This window comes from Aphelocoma coerulescens, chromosome 4, assembly GCF_041296385.1.
Source record: "Aphelocoma coerulescens isolate FSJ_1873_10779 chromosome 4, UR_Acoe_1.0, whole genome shotgun sequence".
Classification (NCBI taxonomy): Eukaryota; Metazoa; Chordata; class Aves; order Passeriformes; family Corvidae; genus Aphelocoma; species Aphelocoma coerulescens.
Genome location: NC_091017.1, coordinates 35,522,213 through 35,543,005, shown reverse-complemented (window position 1 = coordinate 35,543,005; position 20,793 = coordinate 35,522,213). Strand labels below are relative to the sequence as shown.

The 20,793-nt window shown below is 39.7% G+C and overlaps 1 protein-coding gene across 1 annotated transcript in view; it reads right to left on the bottom strand.

Annotated features, from left to right (window-relative positions):
* Window positions 1–7,730: 7,730 nt before the first annotated feature.
* The window catches only part of GLRB (glycine receptor beta), a 48,810-nt gene continuing 35,747 nt past the window's right edge, over window positions 7,731–20,793 (bottom strand). Inside the window, exons 8-9 of the mRNA XM_069012122.1 lie at window positions 19,960–20,252; window positions 7,731–10,394 (exon numbers count right to left, since the gene is read on the bottom strand). Coding sequence (XP_068868223.1) covers window positions 10,098–10,394; window positions 19,960–20,252 — 590 coding nt within the window. The 3' untranslated portion in view covers window positions 7,731–10,097. The remainder of the gene's footprint in view (window positions 10,395–19,959; window positions 20,253–20,793) is intronic.

Sequence of the window (20,793 nt, the reverse complement as noted above, 5' to 3'; positions counted from 1 at the left end):
TCTTGAACATCTTAATTAAGAACCTGGATACAGGACTCGAAGAAATACTAAGTTTGTTGAGGACACTAAACTGGGAGGAGGTATTAACTCCCTTGAGGACAGAGAGGCCCTGCAAAGAGACCCTGAAAAATTAGAGAGATGGACAATCACAACTGTATGTAGTTTAACAAGGGCAAGTGCCAGATTCTGCACCCGGGATGGGGCACCCCGGGTTATGTGTGCAGACTGGGGAACAAGGGGATGGAGAGCAGTACCATGGAAAGGGACCTGAGGGTCCTGGTCCATGGCAAGTTGAATGTGAGTCATTGTGCCCTGGCAACTGGGAGGGCCAAACTTGTCCTGGGGTGCATCAGGCACAGCATCGGCAGCCAGACAAGGGAGGGGATTGTCCTGCTCTGCTCTGCACTGTGGCAGCCTCACCTCAAGTGCTGGGGGCAACTTTGGGGCACCACAATATAAAAAAGACATTATTACAGAGTGTCCAAAGAGGATGGTGAAGGCTGTAGAGGGGAAGCTGTATGAGGAGTGGCTGAGGTCACCAGGTGTGTTCAACCTGGAGGAGACTGAGGACAGACCTCATTGCAGTTACAACTTCCTCATGAGGGGAAGAGGAGGGGCAGCCACTGATCTCCTCTTTCTGGTGACCAGACTGGTCACTCAGGGAATGGCTTGAACTTGTGTCAGGGGAGGTTTAGGTTGTTAACAAGAAAAGTTTCTTCACCCAGAGGGTGGTTGGGCACTGGAACAGCTTCACAGGGAAGTGGTCACAGCACCAGCCTGACAGAGTTCCAGAAGCATTTGGACACTGCTCTCAAGCACATGGTGTGACTCTTGGGATATCCTGTGCAGGGCCAGGAGTTGGACTCCATGATCCGGATGAGTCCCTTACAACTCAGAATATTCTATAATTCTGTCATGATTTAACATCCCATGGCCCACATAGCTCACTCTGTGCCATGGCAGGGGATGATTTATTTTACAGGGAACTGGAAAAAAACATGGTTTGGTATGCATGCACTTTGGAAATGTTTGTCAAACAAAATAATATTAATAATGGAAGGGGAAAATACTGGTAATTTATTAAATCCTGACACACCATTTTCAAGAAGGCTTAGTCCTAGGGATGCCATTATATTAAATATAAATATTGATGCATATGCATATTAAATTATAAATGGATAAATGTATCATTTTAAAAGCTACAACTTCTTCCTTTGTTTCTCTGCAGAGTCTTCGGAGGAATTTGGATCCAAGTAAGGAACTGTGAGGTTATTTTAAGAATATTTTTTAGATATAAGAAATCTGAAATATTAAAGGAAAGAATGCATGCTTGTGTGCAGGGGATTTGGTTCTCCTCTGACAATAAATCAGAAAGAACTACAGTGGAAAGCCAATGTAGATGAGAGGGAAGATCAGGCACTTGAACTCAGACAGACAACTTCCAGAAATGTTAAGACTGGGAGAAGACAAATAGAGATATCACTATTTTATGCCACTGAATCTATGATTAATAATGACTGAAATATTTTTTATTGCTATTTATGTGCATTACAGTAGTGCCTTAAGGCACTGTACAACATATAGTAAGATAATATTTTTTGCCCCAGCCACATCCAATCTAAACAAAAGGCCCTTGGCACAACAGAAAGCCACCTTATTGTCCTCTGTCACTTGGTGCAGAGGAATGCACCAAGAAATAATCTGCCAAACTTGCACTGGAGACCTGGGAAAGGGACACTTGGCTGTGCTTACTGGATATTGTGTTTAGCTACAGAGCATCACTTAAATGCGATGTTCAGACTTGGGCTGTGCACAGAGCTGTCCCCAGCTGGGGCCCGTGTGCACTCAGCCAACAGCAGCCAACTACTGCTTGGTCAGAGAAGAAATAATCCCAGTGATTGAATTCTAGCAGCAGGAACTGGCAGAAAGGCCATATTAAAGAAGAGCATGATGGCTGTGTGCAGATATGAGGTCAATACGGACAAGACCACCTGGTCTATTTTATAAAGCTTTGGTTTTTATTTTCATCTGAGAAATGAAAACTGTTGAAAGATTCAATGTTTAAGGCTGGAATCTCCTTTCAGACAAAATAATTTATTCCAATTGTCAAAGCTCATCAGACTCTCAGCATGAGTCTTGCATAAATGGGTTTATTCCTGGCTGTTTCATTTGCACACTCCATGGAATTTTTTTCCACCTATTTAATTTCATCAAAAATTTCTTCACAGACACTAGCAAACTTGCTGCAAGAGCACTGTAATGCAAAACACACTATCTCTTCCTCATGTTCTTGTGGGGAAAAAATAGGGTAAACCACAACATATTTTAATAATTAGCATGCTTAGAAAAATATCCATTTTAAAATGCTGTTCCTGAAATAGGAAGAATATGGAAGCATATGACAAATAAAGCAATAAAGCCGTGGTTATGGGTAACAGATAATAAAGTGCTGCCAGCTTGGATGTGCACTTGCTGTTTAAAATCTCCCATGGTAAAATTTGTAGCATTCGGTATTCTACAGTAGTGGTGTACAACACTCCCATGAATTTGCAGTGCCTGGGAATATTACTGTGGCATCAGTGTTGCTATTTTTCTCAAGAAAGTGCCTCTCTGTTGCAAGAAAACTCATCAAGTGTTGAATGGGATGAACACATTATTACAATGGCCCAGGGTTTGGGAAACGTAGCTGTGTTTTCCTCTGGCCTGTTTGCTTTGAATTCAGCTGTACAGGGCAGGTCCTGTGCAGGGAGGGGTCTTGTCCTGATCCAGCATTCTGTGGGGCAGCCAAAATGACTTCATCTGCAGCACATCTTCTGAAACTTCCTTGGCTTAAAGACCACAGCAAGGTGAGAGCTTTAAGTCCAGAGAAAACAAAGCTGCTCTAATTCTCTCCTGCCACCATGCACATTTGGTTTTATTTATGTAAGAATTATGTATTTAAGAAGCTTTCACCTTGGGGAAGCAACTAGAAAATATGAAGAATTATTAAATAAAGCCTAAAGTTTAATGTCACAAAGTAGAAGTTATCTCATGGTGTATGCTGTATATCATTGGAATTTGCTTGAAAAAAGATTGCTTCTGTAATAGCCTGGTCTGGAAGTACATACAGAGGGGAAATGGAAGCAGGGTTGTCTCAGAAGCTGACACAATCAGACAAATATTTTAAAAAGCCTACAAAGATTTTACCCCCTCCAGTAGGCTGAGGCTAAACAGGATCTGTCAGAAGCGGGAGCAGGTATCAAGACAGGCTTTGTCAAAAGCAGAAGCTGATGCTGGAGTGGTACTGGTCAGAATCATTACTCTTTACAGTCAGTTCCTGTCAGTATTATGCCTTTGAAATAGCCAGTCTCCAAATTAATGTTTTCCACTGAGCTGGCCTTTGAGAGTCAAAGAAACAAATTAATCTGGAAGAGCGAGCCTGCCTGAGACACTGATAAATCTGTTATGACAATGTAAGGCTTATTAAACACTGAGAAACATTATTTCCCTAGCCTCTGGGTCAGATGAAAGTTTTAAGGTTAATAGAGGAAATCAACATTTAAAAAAAGTCACATTGACTACTTTCTTTTTGTATTCTGCTTTTCACAGGAAATTCATAAACTTAAAAATATAATGCATGCAGTGGAATTTTATCTAAATATCAGAATACTTTGAGGTATAGGGACAGAACTGAAATGGCTTAACACATGTAACGTTAAAATTAAAGAAAAAAGAAGGTCTCAGGTCTTCTCATATATTAGCATTCATGTTCTTCAACATCACCACTGGCTTGCCTTTGTGAACTCTGATAGAGTCCCACACACAGTCTTTGCTCTGACTGGACGGAGATGAAAGGTAGGATATTTAAAGCGTATTGCCAAGGAATAACTCAGGCTTGATAAAAGGAGTGCTTTGCAGAACAGAAAAGCTAAACAGTACTATTGATTATCATGATGTATTCTACAGCAAAAGAAGGTGGAAGCACAGGAGCTGCCTACACAGACTTTCCTCTCAGAAGCAGCCACAGTTTCAGCAGAGGTTTTTCCTGCAGTTTATGTTGCTAGAGAAGGTTTCCCCTGAGCTGAAAGGTTTTTGCAGGGGGTAACAATACAACAACTTGACCTGCTATACTCACAAGGGTTCCTTGGCCCAAAAACCTCTTGAGTTTGCTTCTTCAAGTGAAAAAATGACTCCCACTGTGAATATTCATAGAAAGAAACAAGCTGACACAGATATATATGAAAAATCCTACACTTCCCACTGTCACAGCCCAAAGAACTCATCAGGTAGAAAAGAGTTATACAATACCTTATCTTTTGTACTCCACAATCCTCATATTTCTTCCTGTCAAAGCACATTATGTGGCCTAAGTAACTGCCTGATGGGACAGAAATCCTTAGTAACCCACATTGTCTCTTTGGTTGGTCTCCATCACAGTAAACCATATTTTCACGCAATAAGATGAAAGGCCATTAATATTCTTGTACTAAAAGACGTGTGCTTAATGTACCTGCTGCCTCTGTGTGACAGCTAATGGTGCCAGGCAGCTTTAGATTTATCTCAATACTCAAAAGATGAGTTGACTAACAAACTGGAAGGCCCTTCAAATACCTCCCCTGCTAAGAGGAAGTCAGTGGATGCTGTTCTCCAGAACCTGACAGGCATTGACATGTTGAGAAATCCCATGGTGAAAAGCAATCAGCGTCCCTCAAAATTAGGGATGACCTCTATGGACAACCTGGAAGCCAAAAAGACTTTTACAGTCTCATTCTTGTTAGTCTCACTAGTTTCTTTAGTCTCATTACTCATTCAAAAGATTGTGATCTAATATCCACTGCTAGAGGTAGGGACTTTAAACAAAAGGGCTCATAAGAAGGATAATCTTATGACCTAGACTCAGGAGGAAGCCTCGTTCATGCTCAGGTGGGCGAATCCAACTCATTCATTTACACGTGCATTGGTCCAGGAAAAAAGCGAACTGGCACTTTTTTGTCACTGCCACTGAATTCTCTTGTCAGTGCACAAAATTAAATATGTCAGAAATCCCGTAGGTGATCAAAAGCTGTGGAGAGAATGTTTTACAGAGCCATCTTTCACATCAGCCGTAGGAAGGATCGCTCCGTGCTAGCACACCGTGCGTCACCCAGCACACACCTACAGTTCACAGGCACGGGCTGCTGAACACCCACACGAGCTAACTTTAAACCAACTGCTCGAGCGCAGCAGCCAAGGCAGCACAAAGCTTTATGGGGCTGAACTCCAAGCATATTTTCTCCTGCCCTAGCCAGCAGGTAGGCTTCCCAGCCACAGCTCACCATCACCATGGTGATGTTTCCAGCCCTCCCCAAAACAACCAGTTTAAGGTTACTTTGGATAAGCCTGCACTAGCTGCAGACATTTCAGTGACTGCAGCATAGACATACTGTAGCAATGAAGGGCTTTCAGAAGCATTTCAAAATAGACAGGTAATCTTTATTTTAGATGTCTGCTGACACCATTCCCACTGATGGAAGGAGGATAGGTGCAGGGGGAGTACAGGGGTGGGCAACTTTCTTGAGTAAGGCAAAGTGCAAGGGAGTGCTGCAAGCAGCCCAGATTGCTTGTGACTGATTTGATACAGTGGCATAGACAAAACCACTATGATGAGGAATTTATATCCTCAAATTTTTCTTTACATTCCACTGTTTACTTAGGTGTAGAGCTTCATGTGAAAAGAATTAATTTCCTTATGTTTTGGGAACCACAGATGAGCTTAATTTTCCTGTTTTTTTAAAAAATTCCTTATAGTAATATAAAAAGAAGGTAACTCATTTATATACACAGCAAATTTCTAGACAAAAATTAAATTGTTGACACAAACAAAATTATTATTCAATTGATCTGTATCTGAATTTCTTTCCACGTTACCATCTCTAATCCCGGAATTAGTACACGAAAGCATCAAGTAAGAATGTCCTCTCATTCCCTTATCTGTTACACACCTCATTTGTACTCATTGCAGCACTACGATATCTCAATCGCCTGAAAAATCACTTAACACTGCATTTATTTAGGCTGGAAATAAATAATTCAAGGCTACCTATTCTACAAATACCCCCATTGCAATCCCCCAGTAACCGTAAGGATAAACTGCTTTAACGGAAGCAGAGACCATGGTCTATATTATAACTGTATTACAACGTCTCTTTAGAGATTCCCTTAACAGCTATAACAGACTGCTTAAGTAAGGTACTGTCTCTCTTCAGAGTAAAATATTTTTAAATAAAGATTACTTGTAAGTGCATTTCCTTTAAAAGATTATACAGACAGATCAATCACTGTGGTCATGCCCACTGACACTAGCCCAGAAGGCAGTGCTGCTGCTTTCTCTTTAATGGAGAATAGGGCACTAAAGACATCTTCCTTTACCCCGTTAACAAGTCCAAATTAATCTGAAGACTTTGAAGAATGAAAGCTGCTTGGCAGTGTTTCCATGTGGTCAATCTTCTGTACAGTGCACTTACAAAAATGAACTCCTTTCCTCAAAAGACCAACTGCTCCCTTACACCATCTCAGCTAGAATTAAGTGAAGAAGAGATGCCATTACATGCTGAAGAGCTGCTCCTAAAACTGGGTGTCAAACATGAGCTGTGTACTACAAGGAATTAATGCATAGCAGCTGATACACTTCTCAAATTACATCCTTACTTATTGCCTACCTTAAATTTGTAGATGTGGTTGAGAAATGAATTAACGAATCTCCATGGAAATTCCTGATGCAATGTTTGAATGTGCTCTAAAATCCTGAAAAAAAATGTCGAAAGATATCTAAAGGGTGATGATACTATAAAAGAACAGAATTAACTATTTGAATACTACCCCTGGATGCTTAAGAACCAAGTAAATACCAAGGTTTACCTTAAGGGTAGAACAAAAATTTATAACTTCTTACCAGTTAAGCAGAACTTGAAGTAAATGTCAGCTGAAACACAGATGGGCTCTCCCTCAAAACCAGATTTCGCTGTCATGTGGTTTGTTCAGGCATCATAACTAGTTAATTGAGTTACTAAGCTGCACTTCATGAACCTCACCTTTGCTACTACTTGAATGTCTTCATTTTTATACTTTCAAATTGTAACTGCAGGGAAAATTTCTATAGCTGTACATTGATTTTGTGCCCATTTATTTTTAATTTAATAATATTTTTTTCTTTCATATTATCACGATCAATTAGGATCCTATATTTCGTATACAGTTTTTATATTTGCACCTTATTCTGGAAATCAGTCATTAGGCTGAATTTTACAACTAGAGGGTGCTGGTGGACCATAATGTGAGATGGTATGCAAAACTCTTGATGACCTTAAGTGGAAAGAAGAAAAACAAAATAAATCAATTATTGTTGCTCAGTAGGACAAGCTAATGTATTCCAAGATAATAAAAATATTGCAATATTATCTAGTGTAAGTAAAAAGAAAATTAATACTTTATAGCTGATACTGGTTCATTTTAAATTTAGTTTCAAATTTGCTGTTAAACTTCACTTCTGGCCTTAGTTTTTGTGCTGTAATGAACAAAAAAACCCTTTATCTGAACAATATACATTCCTTTTGCTTCCCTTTGTGTGAGTTGGAAAGCAATTACAGTGTATTATTGATTAAGTGTTTTATGATAAAACACAAAAGCCGTCAAGTAAGCAGGAAAGCAAGAAGGAACAAAGATTATTTTAACAATAAAATCTATAATTGAGATTTTACAGATAGAATGTGGACACTAATTACAGATAAATCATTTAATAAGAGTTCTAACAAGAAAATTATCTTCCAAAATTCATATATTTTCCAACACAAGGTAATTATTTTTTTGCCTTCCAGTACTGTAAGAAAAAATACAAGTATGAGAATAAATAATGTCTATAAATATACCATTCTGTATGTATAAAAGTTCCCCCTCCCTTCCTTCCTCTCTTTCACTTATCCTTATTGCTTATTAAGAGTCTCTGACAATTCTGCAATTACCTCCAACTAACAGAAATATTCAAACTTTGAATTAGACCTTAAAGATATCCTTTCCCTCAGCCCCCACTGAACACAGCTCAGTAACATCTGGGATTTGCCTTCAATTTCTTTGGATCAGAAAGAAATCCAAAGGACAAACTGTGGCCACCTGGTAGAGTGGCTGCCTGAAACCTCCATGAGACAGTGGCCAGGGAGCTGGTGGAGTGCATGTGACCATACTGTGAAGAGCAGATCTCTTGAACCCAAACACAAGTTGTTGCAGCCAGCCTGTTGATCACAAAGTGGCAGTGGTTCGAAAAAGCCCTTGGGCATGCAGGTCCACCAGATGTGCAGTGAAGCCAGCATGGCACGCCATTCCTCTTCTTACATTCCCACTTTTGACCTTTTGGTTGTGCAGGATTGCTGTATGTGGACAACATTCTCATTGTGGGCAACTCCCAAGTGATCCAACAGTCTACCTGTGGCCTGCATTAGCTCAACACATCCTGGACATGCCAGAAATGTAGCACAACAAGCGGGATTGTTTGTTTCCACACTATGGAAGGTTTCATGTATTTAAACCAGTCCCTTCCTAGCCTGTAAGGGGCCAATAGTCCAGATTTCTTTTTATGAATCACAAAGTTAGTGAGAACTGCCTTATTTCCATATTGTAATTAGCTGTGGTGCCCCAGCTTTACAAGCAGAGATGTATTTCTGTATGGCATGCTCTCATGAGCTGAGGCCAAGTTCCCGTTCTCTCTCACATGCCTACCTACATGCAGCTTTTTTTTGGCTGCATTTCTTCTCATGATTTGCCCTTACGAAGGGATGAACCCTGGCATCCACAGGAGACCACAGCTCCTGCCCTATGCACACCAAGGAGCTCATGTTTAGGTAGTCCCCATGCCATAGGGTTTCCTCTGGAAAATGGAAAGCAGTCTCCTATCAGAACTGTTTCATGCACAAGACCTTATTCTCCAAAATGTAGAAGCCAAATCAATGAGCTGTGGGCAGCCATTAATTAACACATAGGCACACTGGGGCTCATGACAGTCTCAGCCCCTTAGACCTTTGGACATGTTTTCACTCCTACTGGTGGCTATGTGCTAGCTAGAACACAAACAGAAAAGGTATAATTTTAGTGGGCAAAATAGGATTTCATCTTGAAAACTGGTTTGTTTAAAATTAAAGATTTCAAGGGGAAAACCAAAACAAACCAAATAATAAGTGTCCAATGCAACAACAAAAAAATTGTGACTTACATACTGCAGGCTTGCCAGATGCTACAGAAGCTGAGCCAGAGGACAAAGTAATGTAAAAATGTATAACAAACCTGATACTGAGCTGCACCTTGTGATGCCTCTCCAAAACTCCTGATACCTTTAGTCTAGAAAGTGACCCGTTTGTTTTTTATGTACTGTATCTAGTTTGTGCCTAAGGAAACAGCAGTTAAAATTTGGCCCAATGTTTTATTGCCAGCATATTCTAAAATACTTAAGTGTGCCTGCTTCAGGGACACAACTGTTGAGGATTTTTTCCTAAATGAGCTGATTTTACAAATTTAGTACTTCTCTGATCATTATTTTTCCACATAGACAAGATCTGCTTATTTGAGCCTGCCTCCACTTACAAAGTCTAAATAATAATAATTACACCTTAGCTTTTTCTTCAACAGTGCCAGCTGAAATTATACAAGAACGAGATGTTTGGTGGGTGTTTCTTTTTCCTCTGGAAGTCAGCAGAAAAGCTGTTAAATACTACATATACTAGAATACTGATTTTAATAATACTCAACGTGCACATCCATTTCATTGTCAGAAACACTTGAAATTTCTGTATGTTACTAATATCTGAAGAGCGTTAATCAGCTTTATAATGTAGTATGCATTGTCCTTCATATATATTCCTAAAGCAGGATGTATGCTGTACATTTATATACAAAGTTGGTCAGAGCACAGACATTGCAGTGTCATGCTTTCATTCAAATTTCAGATGCCATATGTTCGGTACAATCGCACGGCATCAAGATGCAACATATTGCTTTGCAAATGCAAATAATTCACACAGTGGCCTTCATGACTGGGAAGGGATAATGAAATGGGCTATATTTTACACATATGAAAAAAATAAATAAAAGATTTATCATAAATATATGGACCAGTATATGACGTTGAAGAACAAGAAGCAAAAAGGAAACAGTGCTCTTGCATAAAGATCAATTCTCTTTGCTGCTGATGGAATGACAGGCTTGGGAGGAGGAGGCTTCTTGTTGTTCTTGGCTTGAGATTTCCCGAGCCCATTGTTGACTTCAATGGGCTTCCCATAACAGTCATAATTTGATAATTCAAAATCCCTTGGCAAGCTTCCAACAATGCTGAAATCATTGGATCTCAGATCAGATTTCGAAGTGCAAACTTTTTTGCATCTGGTCTCACCAACCTATGAAATAAAGAGTGAGGGGAATCATGATCTACTCGCCACAACTCATTAGCAAACTTCATGCATCTGCTAAAGAACACTGCAAACAAACATATAGGAAATTACTTGTTGATAGGGATACATTACATCAGACTAATTTGTGGAATGGTTATGTTATAAAGTACTTAAGGATGATCAGTCAATCATATAAACTAATCCAAACATTCATAATTGTGTAATTTTTCATGCACAAGGTGCCTCATGCTCTGCAATCTGCTATAGTTAGACTCCTTCATTTTAAGATGATAGAAAGGGGAGAGAACATTTTCATGGGGAATATTTTTGGATATTTGTTCTGTGCTGATGAACCTGCAGGCTTGATACTATTCAATACTTGCATTTTTCTGAGCTCTGAAAGCCACAGTCAGAATTAACCCTAAAATTCAATGTTTGATGCAATTAATTTTAGTCTGTTCTGGTTCTAAAGAGTTGCCAGGGCAGTATCCTATACCTCACCCTAGGGTGACCACCTTGCATGTTGAGAAGCCCTTTTATTTGTACCTGTGGAGCTTGGTGCCTCTCTAAAGACAAGTAACACAGATGTAACTCTGATTGAGGCTTTTACTCCCATTATTGGCAAAGTTGATTCTTGTGCAAGGTGGAAGAGAAGCATGGCACTACTCCTTCTGCAAACAGTGGATACACCTTCCCAAATTTGCCAGAGTTATATTTCTCATGAAAGCAGTAAATTTTGAAACCGATGCACTAAAACAGAGGTGCCCGTTTGTCCTGGTTCCAGGACAGGGTTAATTTTTGCAGTAGCCAGGAGGGAGCATGGCCAGGGCACAGAGGTTATTCTATACCACCTCATGTCACTGGCAGGGCTGGAGAGAGGGATTCTCTTCTGGGGTGGGGGGTTTCTTCTGGTAAAACAAATGTGGTGGAGGGAGCCATCCAGTATTGTCTATTGTCAGGGAATTTCTCTGTGCGAATAATTTATTTTATTATACCTTTCTTTATTAATATTATTACTGTTAACTGCTCATTTTCTTATCTCATTGCTGTTTTCAGTAAATTTTTCTTATCTCAAACCATTATCTCTACCTTTTATGCCTCCTCTTGGAGTGAGGAGACAGAGCAGCACCTGGTTTTAGTGGGAGTACTACACTGGAGAATACCATTCCTAAGCCACCACAAAATCAAGATTCCAGAGTATAAAAAAGAAAAATAAGATAGGTGCTCCCTGACGGTAGGACAAAACTACACATACAAATTTCTTGCAACTGTCTCCCAGTCCTCAAAGACCTGACAGCCTAACAGTGTTCATTACTGGAGTAGCAGGGGCAAACTGTCTAGCAAGGCAGTGACTAAGACACAGATAAACATGATTATGTGACCCTAGGTGACAGGATGCTGTTATTCACTGATCTGAGACATTCCTTCCAATCAGATCAGACCCAATGACACAGGTAATAAAGATATAAAGCAGACCCTTTTGCAATGAAAAGTGAACTTGCAGGACAGGGGTGCATGTTAACTGAAGAGTCACAGGAATATTACATTTTTCCTATGTTTAAAGCTAGTAAGATTTAGTAAGGGAGTAAATAGAACCATGTATGAAATTATAAGCCTCTTTTTGTATTTGAAAACTTGTAGTCCATTCCTCATACTATCAGCAATACATTGTAAAACTCAGTGACACTAATTGGAGCCTAAGTTCTCTCATTCACAGCATAGAATATTCCTGTTCCAACTGCAGTATCTAGAGTGTTCCCCCAAAGGCTGTTACAAGTCGGTTCTCATTCCCATTCAGGACTGGGAGTGGATTCTAGGTCACCTCTGCCTTGTAAGCAGAGAACTGTTCACAGCATGTTCACGCAGAGCTCTGCTTAGTTCAGTGTCAGCTGGAGTACTGATTTATCAGGATGACACAATTTTCCTTGTTTGAGCAACCTGGCCCAAATTTTTCTTTAATAAGTATATGTTACTTTTGAAAACAATTTCATCCATTTCCTTGCCTTTACAAATCTGACATTCTTCTATTTACTATAGTCAGCTGCTGCCTAAACATACTTTTAAATTTCTTCTCATACATCTCTTCAACTCTCAAATGTTTCTGTTGTTTTAATCTACATTCACTTCAATTGACCTACAGCTTTCCTAAACAATTTGAGATAATATAAAGTATATATAATATATATATAATTATCTGCTTTTTATTAATTTTGTCTTGGTTTGTGCTAGGACCCTAAAATAATCCTAACAATACCTCTGCTCCTCCTCATTTTCCACATTTACTGCACAAAAAACTTACGAAAGGCTACAGGAACCGTTTTTGTAAAAAAAGATATTGCAGGACTTGATTTTAGAGTACTACACTGAAGATGTGTAAACAAAAGTAAAATGTTGTTAAATGTTAAATCCTTTTGACTTCATCCTGGCACAAAAAATATTTCATATCATTTGCCTTATCCTGCTCCAGCATCATGACCTGTGGGCCAGACTCAACCCACAGCATGCTTCCACCAGATTTATGGCTTTTCCCCAGCAGGGGATGGGGAGCAGCTGTTTGGGAAGGGAAGGCTTCTGGGATAATGTAGGGCCACCCCACACTCCCGAGGGAGCTGGGCAGCCACTCCTTGTCCCTCTGGCATGGAGGTGGGGGGGGCCAAGGAGAGCACAGTAAGGTGACAACTCTTGGGGCTTGGCCCGAAACGCAGACCTAGTTCCCTGTTTCTTCCAGGACTGGACCATTTTGTCTAGGTTTGGTAGGATGGAAAGAACACCTGTCTTTTTGATGAACAGCTCAGAAGTACCTAAAAATGTCTCCTGGAATCCAGAAGGCCCCTTGTGATGATCCTTTCTCACCTTTTACAAAATTCAGACTGACTGGTGCTCGCTGCCAAGCTCAGCACCTGCTGCTGCTCCAGAGCTGCAGCACGTGTGCCTCTGCAGAAAGCCTTTGGTTACAGAATTAGGGAAATAATGTCAGAAGAAAATGGGGAATGAGATGAAAGAATAAGTGCTGCCTGTGCATGCAGACTGGCAGGGAGGAGCAACTAACTCCCCATCTCTGCCTCTGCTGCTTCTGGTGCTCCTCCTCTCTTTCCACATTTACTGCCCAAACTAGTTACACTAGATTTTCCTTAAAAACATCCAGGATGGAGAATTTTTTCCATGACCTTGTTCCCCACAAACATATGTACCTTATTTCAAACCTGAATTTATTCGGCTTCAATATTCAGACACGAATCATGACTATAGTTAGTGTGATTAACTGCTCATACTTAGAGATGGTAACAAATCTAACCTTGATTTTGTGTAATTCAGATGATGTAACCAGGCTGACATATGAAGCCAAGAAAAATGTTCTTAAGAGTTTCTTACCTTTGCATCATTACTTCTCTCAACCTAACTGATAATACTTAAAAAAGTCATATTCAGTTTGATTAAATCAATAAACTCACAGCTCAACTTTAATTTCACTGGCCCATTCCTTAGGTAACATGGAGCTGAATTATGAGCAATATTAAAGATAATTAATACTTACAAACAATAACTATTAGTCAGCACCCTGTAAGCTGTGCAATATTCTCCACTGATTGATGTCAGGCTCATAATTATTCCTGTTACACCACTTAGCTTTTAAAAGTACTGGCACAAAGTTAGCTTCTTGCTGTATTTTGGAACCCTCCCAGATTTAAAGGATTTATTTAAAAATCAACATTAATGTTCTGCAGCACTCAGAGACCAGCTCTGTAAAAAATTCTAGATGCAACTTAAGCTAAAATCTTGATTGTAAAATGTCTACCTTTAACATTCTCATTAGCTACTGTGAATGAGAGCTATTTCATCCTCATATTTAATATATCTGGCTTTTCCCCAAACACAGAGCAGAATATTTATTCAACATTTTTCCTGTTTCAGCTAATTCTTGATACTTACAGCACCTCTGCCTAGTATAGTACCATTACTCTTCTTACAAGGTTTTCCATTCTTGCTGTATATGCAAAGTAACTTCCTATTGCCCTCAGTTATGCTAAGTATATATCTCTTTTCTTACTTACACCTATTATCTACAATTATTTTCTTGATTTCAGCTTATATTAATTGCTATCACCTCCCATTTGCCAGTGAGAAGAAAAGAGAAATGCTTGAAGCTCAGATAGTTTTAAATATTTAGGAAGTTTGTTTTCAATTGTGCTGTTTGTTAGGTTTTGGGGTTTTTCTTAAATTAGAATAGCTTTACTTCTGGTCTGTAACTATTTTAACATTATTAGCTCACCAGCACCAATTCATAATTTTTGTTTAAATTCTTCTATCCAGATTAGACAGTTCTCAAATTTGTGAAATCTGACCTTTCACAACACCAAAAATACCAGGACTTGACTCAATTTGTTTTGTGCAAATAGAATAAAGATCCTTGTCAATTGACTGTTCATCCTGTGATCAAGTCCTCTTTATCCATCAGGACATATAAAAGTCATCATATTTGAGAGCAGAAATGTATTGTCCATAACCTCTAGCAGGGCTTTAAATGTGCTATAGCACTGGCAGCCTCTCAAACTCTGCACGTGTCCCTCAGGCTGAAGAGCTTCTCCATGGTAATGCTGCACTCCCTGCCCTACACAGCACATCCTCCTTGCCACAAAACCATCTCTGCTGCTGTGCACCCAACCTCCTTTTGGCATGTATATCTGTCACTAATGCTGCCAGTTCTATAAGGGGCTTCCATACAAGACAAAGGAGGAGTTTTCTAACAAGCTGTTATTAATCTCTCTTGCACTTGTTCTGTGCTCTTCTCTTGCTCTTGCCATGATAGATGTAGATCATCAGTAAAGTGATGATTTTTTAGCATTAGTCTGTACTCAGACTGAGTATATTTTCTGGTGCAGCTCAGGAGGAATATGCTACCACACTCCAAATATTCCTTGCAATGTACAAGACAAAAAATATTAATACATAAAATATCACAATATCACAGCACAGCTGAGGTTGGCAGGGACCTCTGGAGATCATCTAGTCCAACCCCCTGCTCAAAGCAGACTGCTTGGGGCCTTTTTTACAGTCATGTTTTGAATTATCTCCAAGGATGAACACAGGAGTCACTGGAGCAGAAAGTACCTACTCTGTACCTGAAATGCTGTCAGGAACTATTAAAATAGGCTGCAACCTGTGGTTTTGTATATAAGGTAAAATGTCAGCTGGGTTTTTGATGGTTCTGCAATAAAAATTTTAGTCTGGAGTTCCACTTGAGGGGAAAAAACCTGGGAAGACCAGGTCACAACAGGTCACCACCAGTGGTCAAGTATATTATAACTCAGTAGAGGTGAACATAACTCATCTCAGATTTCAGAGCCTAGATGTGGCTCTGACAAGATAAAGCAAGCAACAGCACCACTTCTTTTTAAAAATAACTGGCATTAGAGCTATTACCACCACTTGCATAGTGCTATTCATCATCTGCCAGAACCATTCTTTTAGCAAATGTTCTCTCCAGTCATTAGCACATTATCTGTGGGGGACAGCTTCTATAAATGGGCTTGATGAAAATGTGACTTTTCAAGTGAAGGGGTGTTGTTATAGTTAACAGTGCAATCTCTCACTGTAATCACGTCAGCAATGAAAGCAAAAAAAAATGATTCATCTTCAAAACATTTCCCTTTTTGCTTGTTTTTCTCACTGTATGATGTTTCATTGCTAGGAAACACATGCAAACTCCTACTGAGGATTCCCAATAAAAAGCCAGTGCAAGCAGTTATCACCAGGTTGCATAATTTTCTCCTCTGCTTAGAACAGCATCTACTTGCAGCCACTATGAGCTAAGGGAGCCAAGCTGTATTTTCTCATGGCTTTTTGCCTGTAAGTGCATAGCCATTGCTTCTCCTAGAAAAACACATCAGAAGTGCTTATTTTCTCTTCTCTTCCCCACAGATTCAGGCTGATCTTGACAGACAGACCACTTGGCTTTAATCAGACAGTCATATTGATAAACCTCTGGGTTTAAAATGGCACTGACATTTCAAGGGTTTTTGTTGGAGGGAGCATGACTCATAAAGCTTGGACTTGAGGGGTTGGCATATGCTAGCAACATGCAGCTTTTACATCAGCCAGTTCCCAGGATCTGGTGAAGTAGCTACACATGCATGGAAGTCTTTCTCTGTCTTTGGGTGATTGGCAAACTGTGAGCCAAACTCTTTTCACCCTGCTATCTTCACTGTCCCTGTTGGTGACTATCGGTCGTGATCACTGACTATTGACAGAGTGACAAAAGTGCTTTCTGCTGAAAACTTTCAGGGGACCCTTGCAGGTTCTGTTACAGGGGAACTCTTCTCCTAGCCTGCAATTACGAATTACATTAAACTTCTAATGTTTAGGATACACTGAAAAGCTTATCCCTTTACTCCATAAAAATGGAACAATAGCTGCTTGTATTTTTAGGAATTATCATATGGTTTTGTTACAGTTGTTTTTTATTTAAATCAAATATGCCAGGTCTCCAAACCAGATGCCATTTTAACTTTCACAAATGGAGCAAGCACACGACAACAAGCTGTTCCACGAAGACTGGAACCAGGGATGCCTGACTGCCCCACTTGCTTCCCTCTGATCCTCCCCACACCAAGGACCTTCTCAACCTAGCAGCTCCCTTGTACCTTGCATGCAGGCCCTTTGCCCAAATCTCCTGCAGAAACATCATTGCTGCAACACTGCAAAAGCAGCAAGTGCACAACTCGCTACTCAGAGAATGCAAACTGCCATGGCATCAGGATCCGGGGCATTTTGAAGTGAAATAAAATAACTTCTCTTTTTAAATTTGATTACCCTTTAATAACTTACAGATATATATCAGCACCATTCAGTTAATATTTCATAATATTTAATAGCTTAATTTAAACAGGAGAAACACTTACAAATGGAATTATTCATGTTCTCTGTTTTCCCCACTTGGAGTTAACTGCTTCCACGTCTTTTCTGTTGGCTTTACCTTCAAGTCTCATCTGGTCTATCCACTGTTTCAAGCCTAGCTATGCTGACATTTCCAGCTACACCCTCAGTCACTTTTGCCTGAGTATCACCTCCTAGTGGAAAAAGAACATCCATAAACATTTCTAGAGGACATATACTTGTATCAGGGGTGCAGTTATAAGTTGTCCTTTTCTCCTAAGGTTATACACTGGGTCATCTAAGTCTTTCCAGACATTTAGCAAAGTATTTGCTCTTGCCTCCCACACAATCCTACATGACCCTGATGAGAAACAGCTCCTGAAATTCTGGGGCAGCACTCTGGCCTCCTTTTGTTTTGTATTCTTTATGCTTTTCAACATACAGGGTTTTTTTCCATTACCTGCTTCGTTAATGTTTCTCTCCCTTGCATATTTTCCGTATGACAAATGCATTCTCTACTTGATCATAACTAGGTCTGTATGGGAGCAATCCAAATTTTGTGGGGCAGGCCTAGTTTTGGATTAGGAGTCAGAGCTACCAAAAGATTTACACCTGTTCTGATTTAGAACAGGCTTTTCCAGGGCTGAGAACTTTCAAAGTACTCCTACGCGGTAGCGGGTTCAGAGAGAGAGTCTGCAGCTAGGCAGATTTATAGCTTTCAAATATATAAAATCTAGCACCACTGTCCTACCACATCCTGATGTCAGATGATTCATTGGTTTGGGAGCTTTTTCTATCGCAGCCTGGTCATCTTCCCAGAAATTACCAGGATACCTTTCCTCTGGTAGGTTGTGTTTCAAAGCAGGTGGATTAATTCAAGCTGGATCCTCACCCATGAGCCACTCAGACACATGAACAGCTTTTACAGCAATGAATACCTATTTCCACTGTGTCTTGCTAAATAATGGGTTTTTTTAATCTCTGTATAAAGATCATCAGAAGCTACTGGAATGTTAAAGGTCTCTCATAACAAACTGGGAAGACCCTGAAAAGTGCAGGTCAAACATGAGAAACTGAGGCTGACATTTCAAGATCGTGGAGGGGAGATGCTACAAGAGGAAGGTAGACTGAATTCTGAATTCTAAAACCTTCAGCCTACTGCTAGACATCATTCATGGGGAACGTTCCTGAACGTCTGTGGATAATGATTCCTCTTCTTCTAAGTCATAAATCATACTGAATACCAGTGCCTTCTTGAAAAAAAATTAAAATATGAAAGCACAACATAGGTAGTAATAGATAATTTAGTCTTCCACATGGATATGACAATGGCATGTACCTGAGAGGGTGTGCATACCAAGGAGAGTCAGTAATTCAGCAATTGGTTTTGTTCATGCTACTTTTTTTTGCTAAACTTGTCATTGATCAAGCTGAACACTTAACACTTTTTAAGTACTGGAAATAGGAAAAATATATTTGATGCTGATCTGCTTGATTTTTGCAACTATTCTGTCAGAAGAAACAGCTGAATTTGGGACCTGCAGATTGCTGAACACAAAATCATCACATTCAATTCAGGGACAGCAGAGCCATTTTCTTCTACTCAGTTCTCATGTTGCCTAGGCTTGGGGAATTACTCATGACACATGTCAAAGAAATCATGGGGTTACTCTAAGCTGAGAGTAGTTGCCTACCAAAACATTTCCCAAAGATTCTTCTACCAGATGAAACTTATGGTAGTTAAGTGCACTGCTCTGCAATGCCTGCAGCTCTTCTGGATTGGGGGCAATCAGTTATGGCATAAACCCAACTTGATATTACGACAGGGTTTCTGCCACTCTGGCATAAACTACTCCTTCCCTAAACAAACACTGAAGTCACAGTGTACCAATATTACCACTTGGATCTGGCCTAATAGCTTTATTTTATACAACAGAATTGCTAAGTCATTGAAAAGGACAAGCCAAATTCATATTAGACATGTAGAAAAAAGTATTTTATTCTGCAGAATAAATATCAAATATCACTTAGGACTGAAGGCATGGGATATCTGGTAACTCTTGGAGCACAAACAGGGGCTTCTAAAATGTCAGGAATTCAGTAACATGAAAATCTTTGGCCTGAGTGAAGATGTATGTGTCATCTTTACCCATATAATGAAATCTGACTGATTTACACATAAACTCTATCTAGCAACACAAGAAATGCAGGAACTGTTTGACACAAACAGACCTATCTTTTGTTTACAAATGCGAAGACTTCTGGATTCCTGGCTTCATCAGCATGCAATTCAGTGCAGCTGTGGCCATCCCAGGGGGAGCAACAAGCTGGGTGTTATTTGAGTACGTTCTCAGCAAATACTGAGAGTTCTGTCCTCTGAATAGTTACACTTTGACAGCTGCTATTTATTATGAGAAAAATAGCAACTGTAAAGCTGCTTGCTACTTTATTTACCTGAAGCTAAGCAGCAGCCATGGTGCTACGATATTAAAAGACAAATTTTTCACTTAGAACTTCTGGCCCCAATCACTAGGGACCAATTGTTCAGATTGGTAGCCATTAGTTACCAGCATGTTTCTCAGGTCTTGGCCGCTTCCAAGATTAAGCACTACTCAAAAATATTACAAACAGTATATTCCTGGAACTGGGTTAAAAGACAATAATGCTGATTTTGCATACAAAGTTTTGCAGCTCCTACCTGTAAAGTGCTGATGTGAACAGGAGTCCCTGTGCCATTCACAGTGTTCTTCTTGGCAGCATTTCCTCCCTTCCCTTCTGCTTGCTCTGCCTTGGCAATCTTTGCTTTTTCAGCTTCAATTCTCTTTGGATTGTTTAGCATTACCTGAACCACAGCATACTCCACCAGAGATGCAAACCCAAAGAGAAGGCAAACAATCAGCCACACATCTAAGGCCTTCACATAAGACACTTTGGGAAGTTCAGCGGCAAGAGTGGTACATTCAGATGCCAAGCTGAGCACTGAGAAAATACCTACAAAAAGAGAAAACAACATATTGAATAAGAAAACTTCCCTTTAATGGTCTTGGCTGTGCTCTTCCTCTGAAAAAGACAATAGTGAATGATGTTTTGTAACAGTGAATGGGACTTCACGATGTGGTCGGTGCAGCAGATGTACAAAGTGCACATGCCTTCAGCTAATGAACAAGTTAAACACTTAGGTAGGATAGTGCAGTTAATGATGAATTATTAATAATGCAGGACTTTCATTATATAAACAGAGAAACAAATAAATGAGGCTAAACTGGTTGTTATGGTTTCCCTGTCCCATCACACATCACACAGTTGGGAAATGGGCTTTCCAAAGAGACTTATCTTACAATGTGCATCTAATTCTGGGAAGGTAGAAGAGAAATATGTGACACTTAAACCAAAAAACTCCAAGTCCTTTAAATTAGACTGGCATTGTCTAATTTATATATATATATATATATATAGCATAGAAATCTAAACTGTGCTATAGCAGGAACAATTCTCTGAATGACCTGTTCACAAGTGTGATATTCAGACCTCA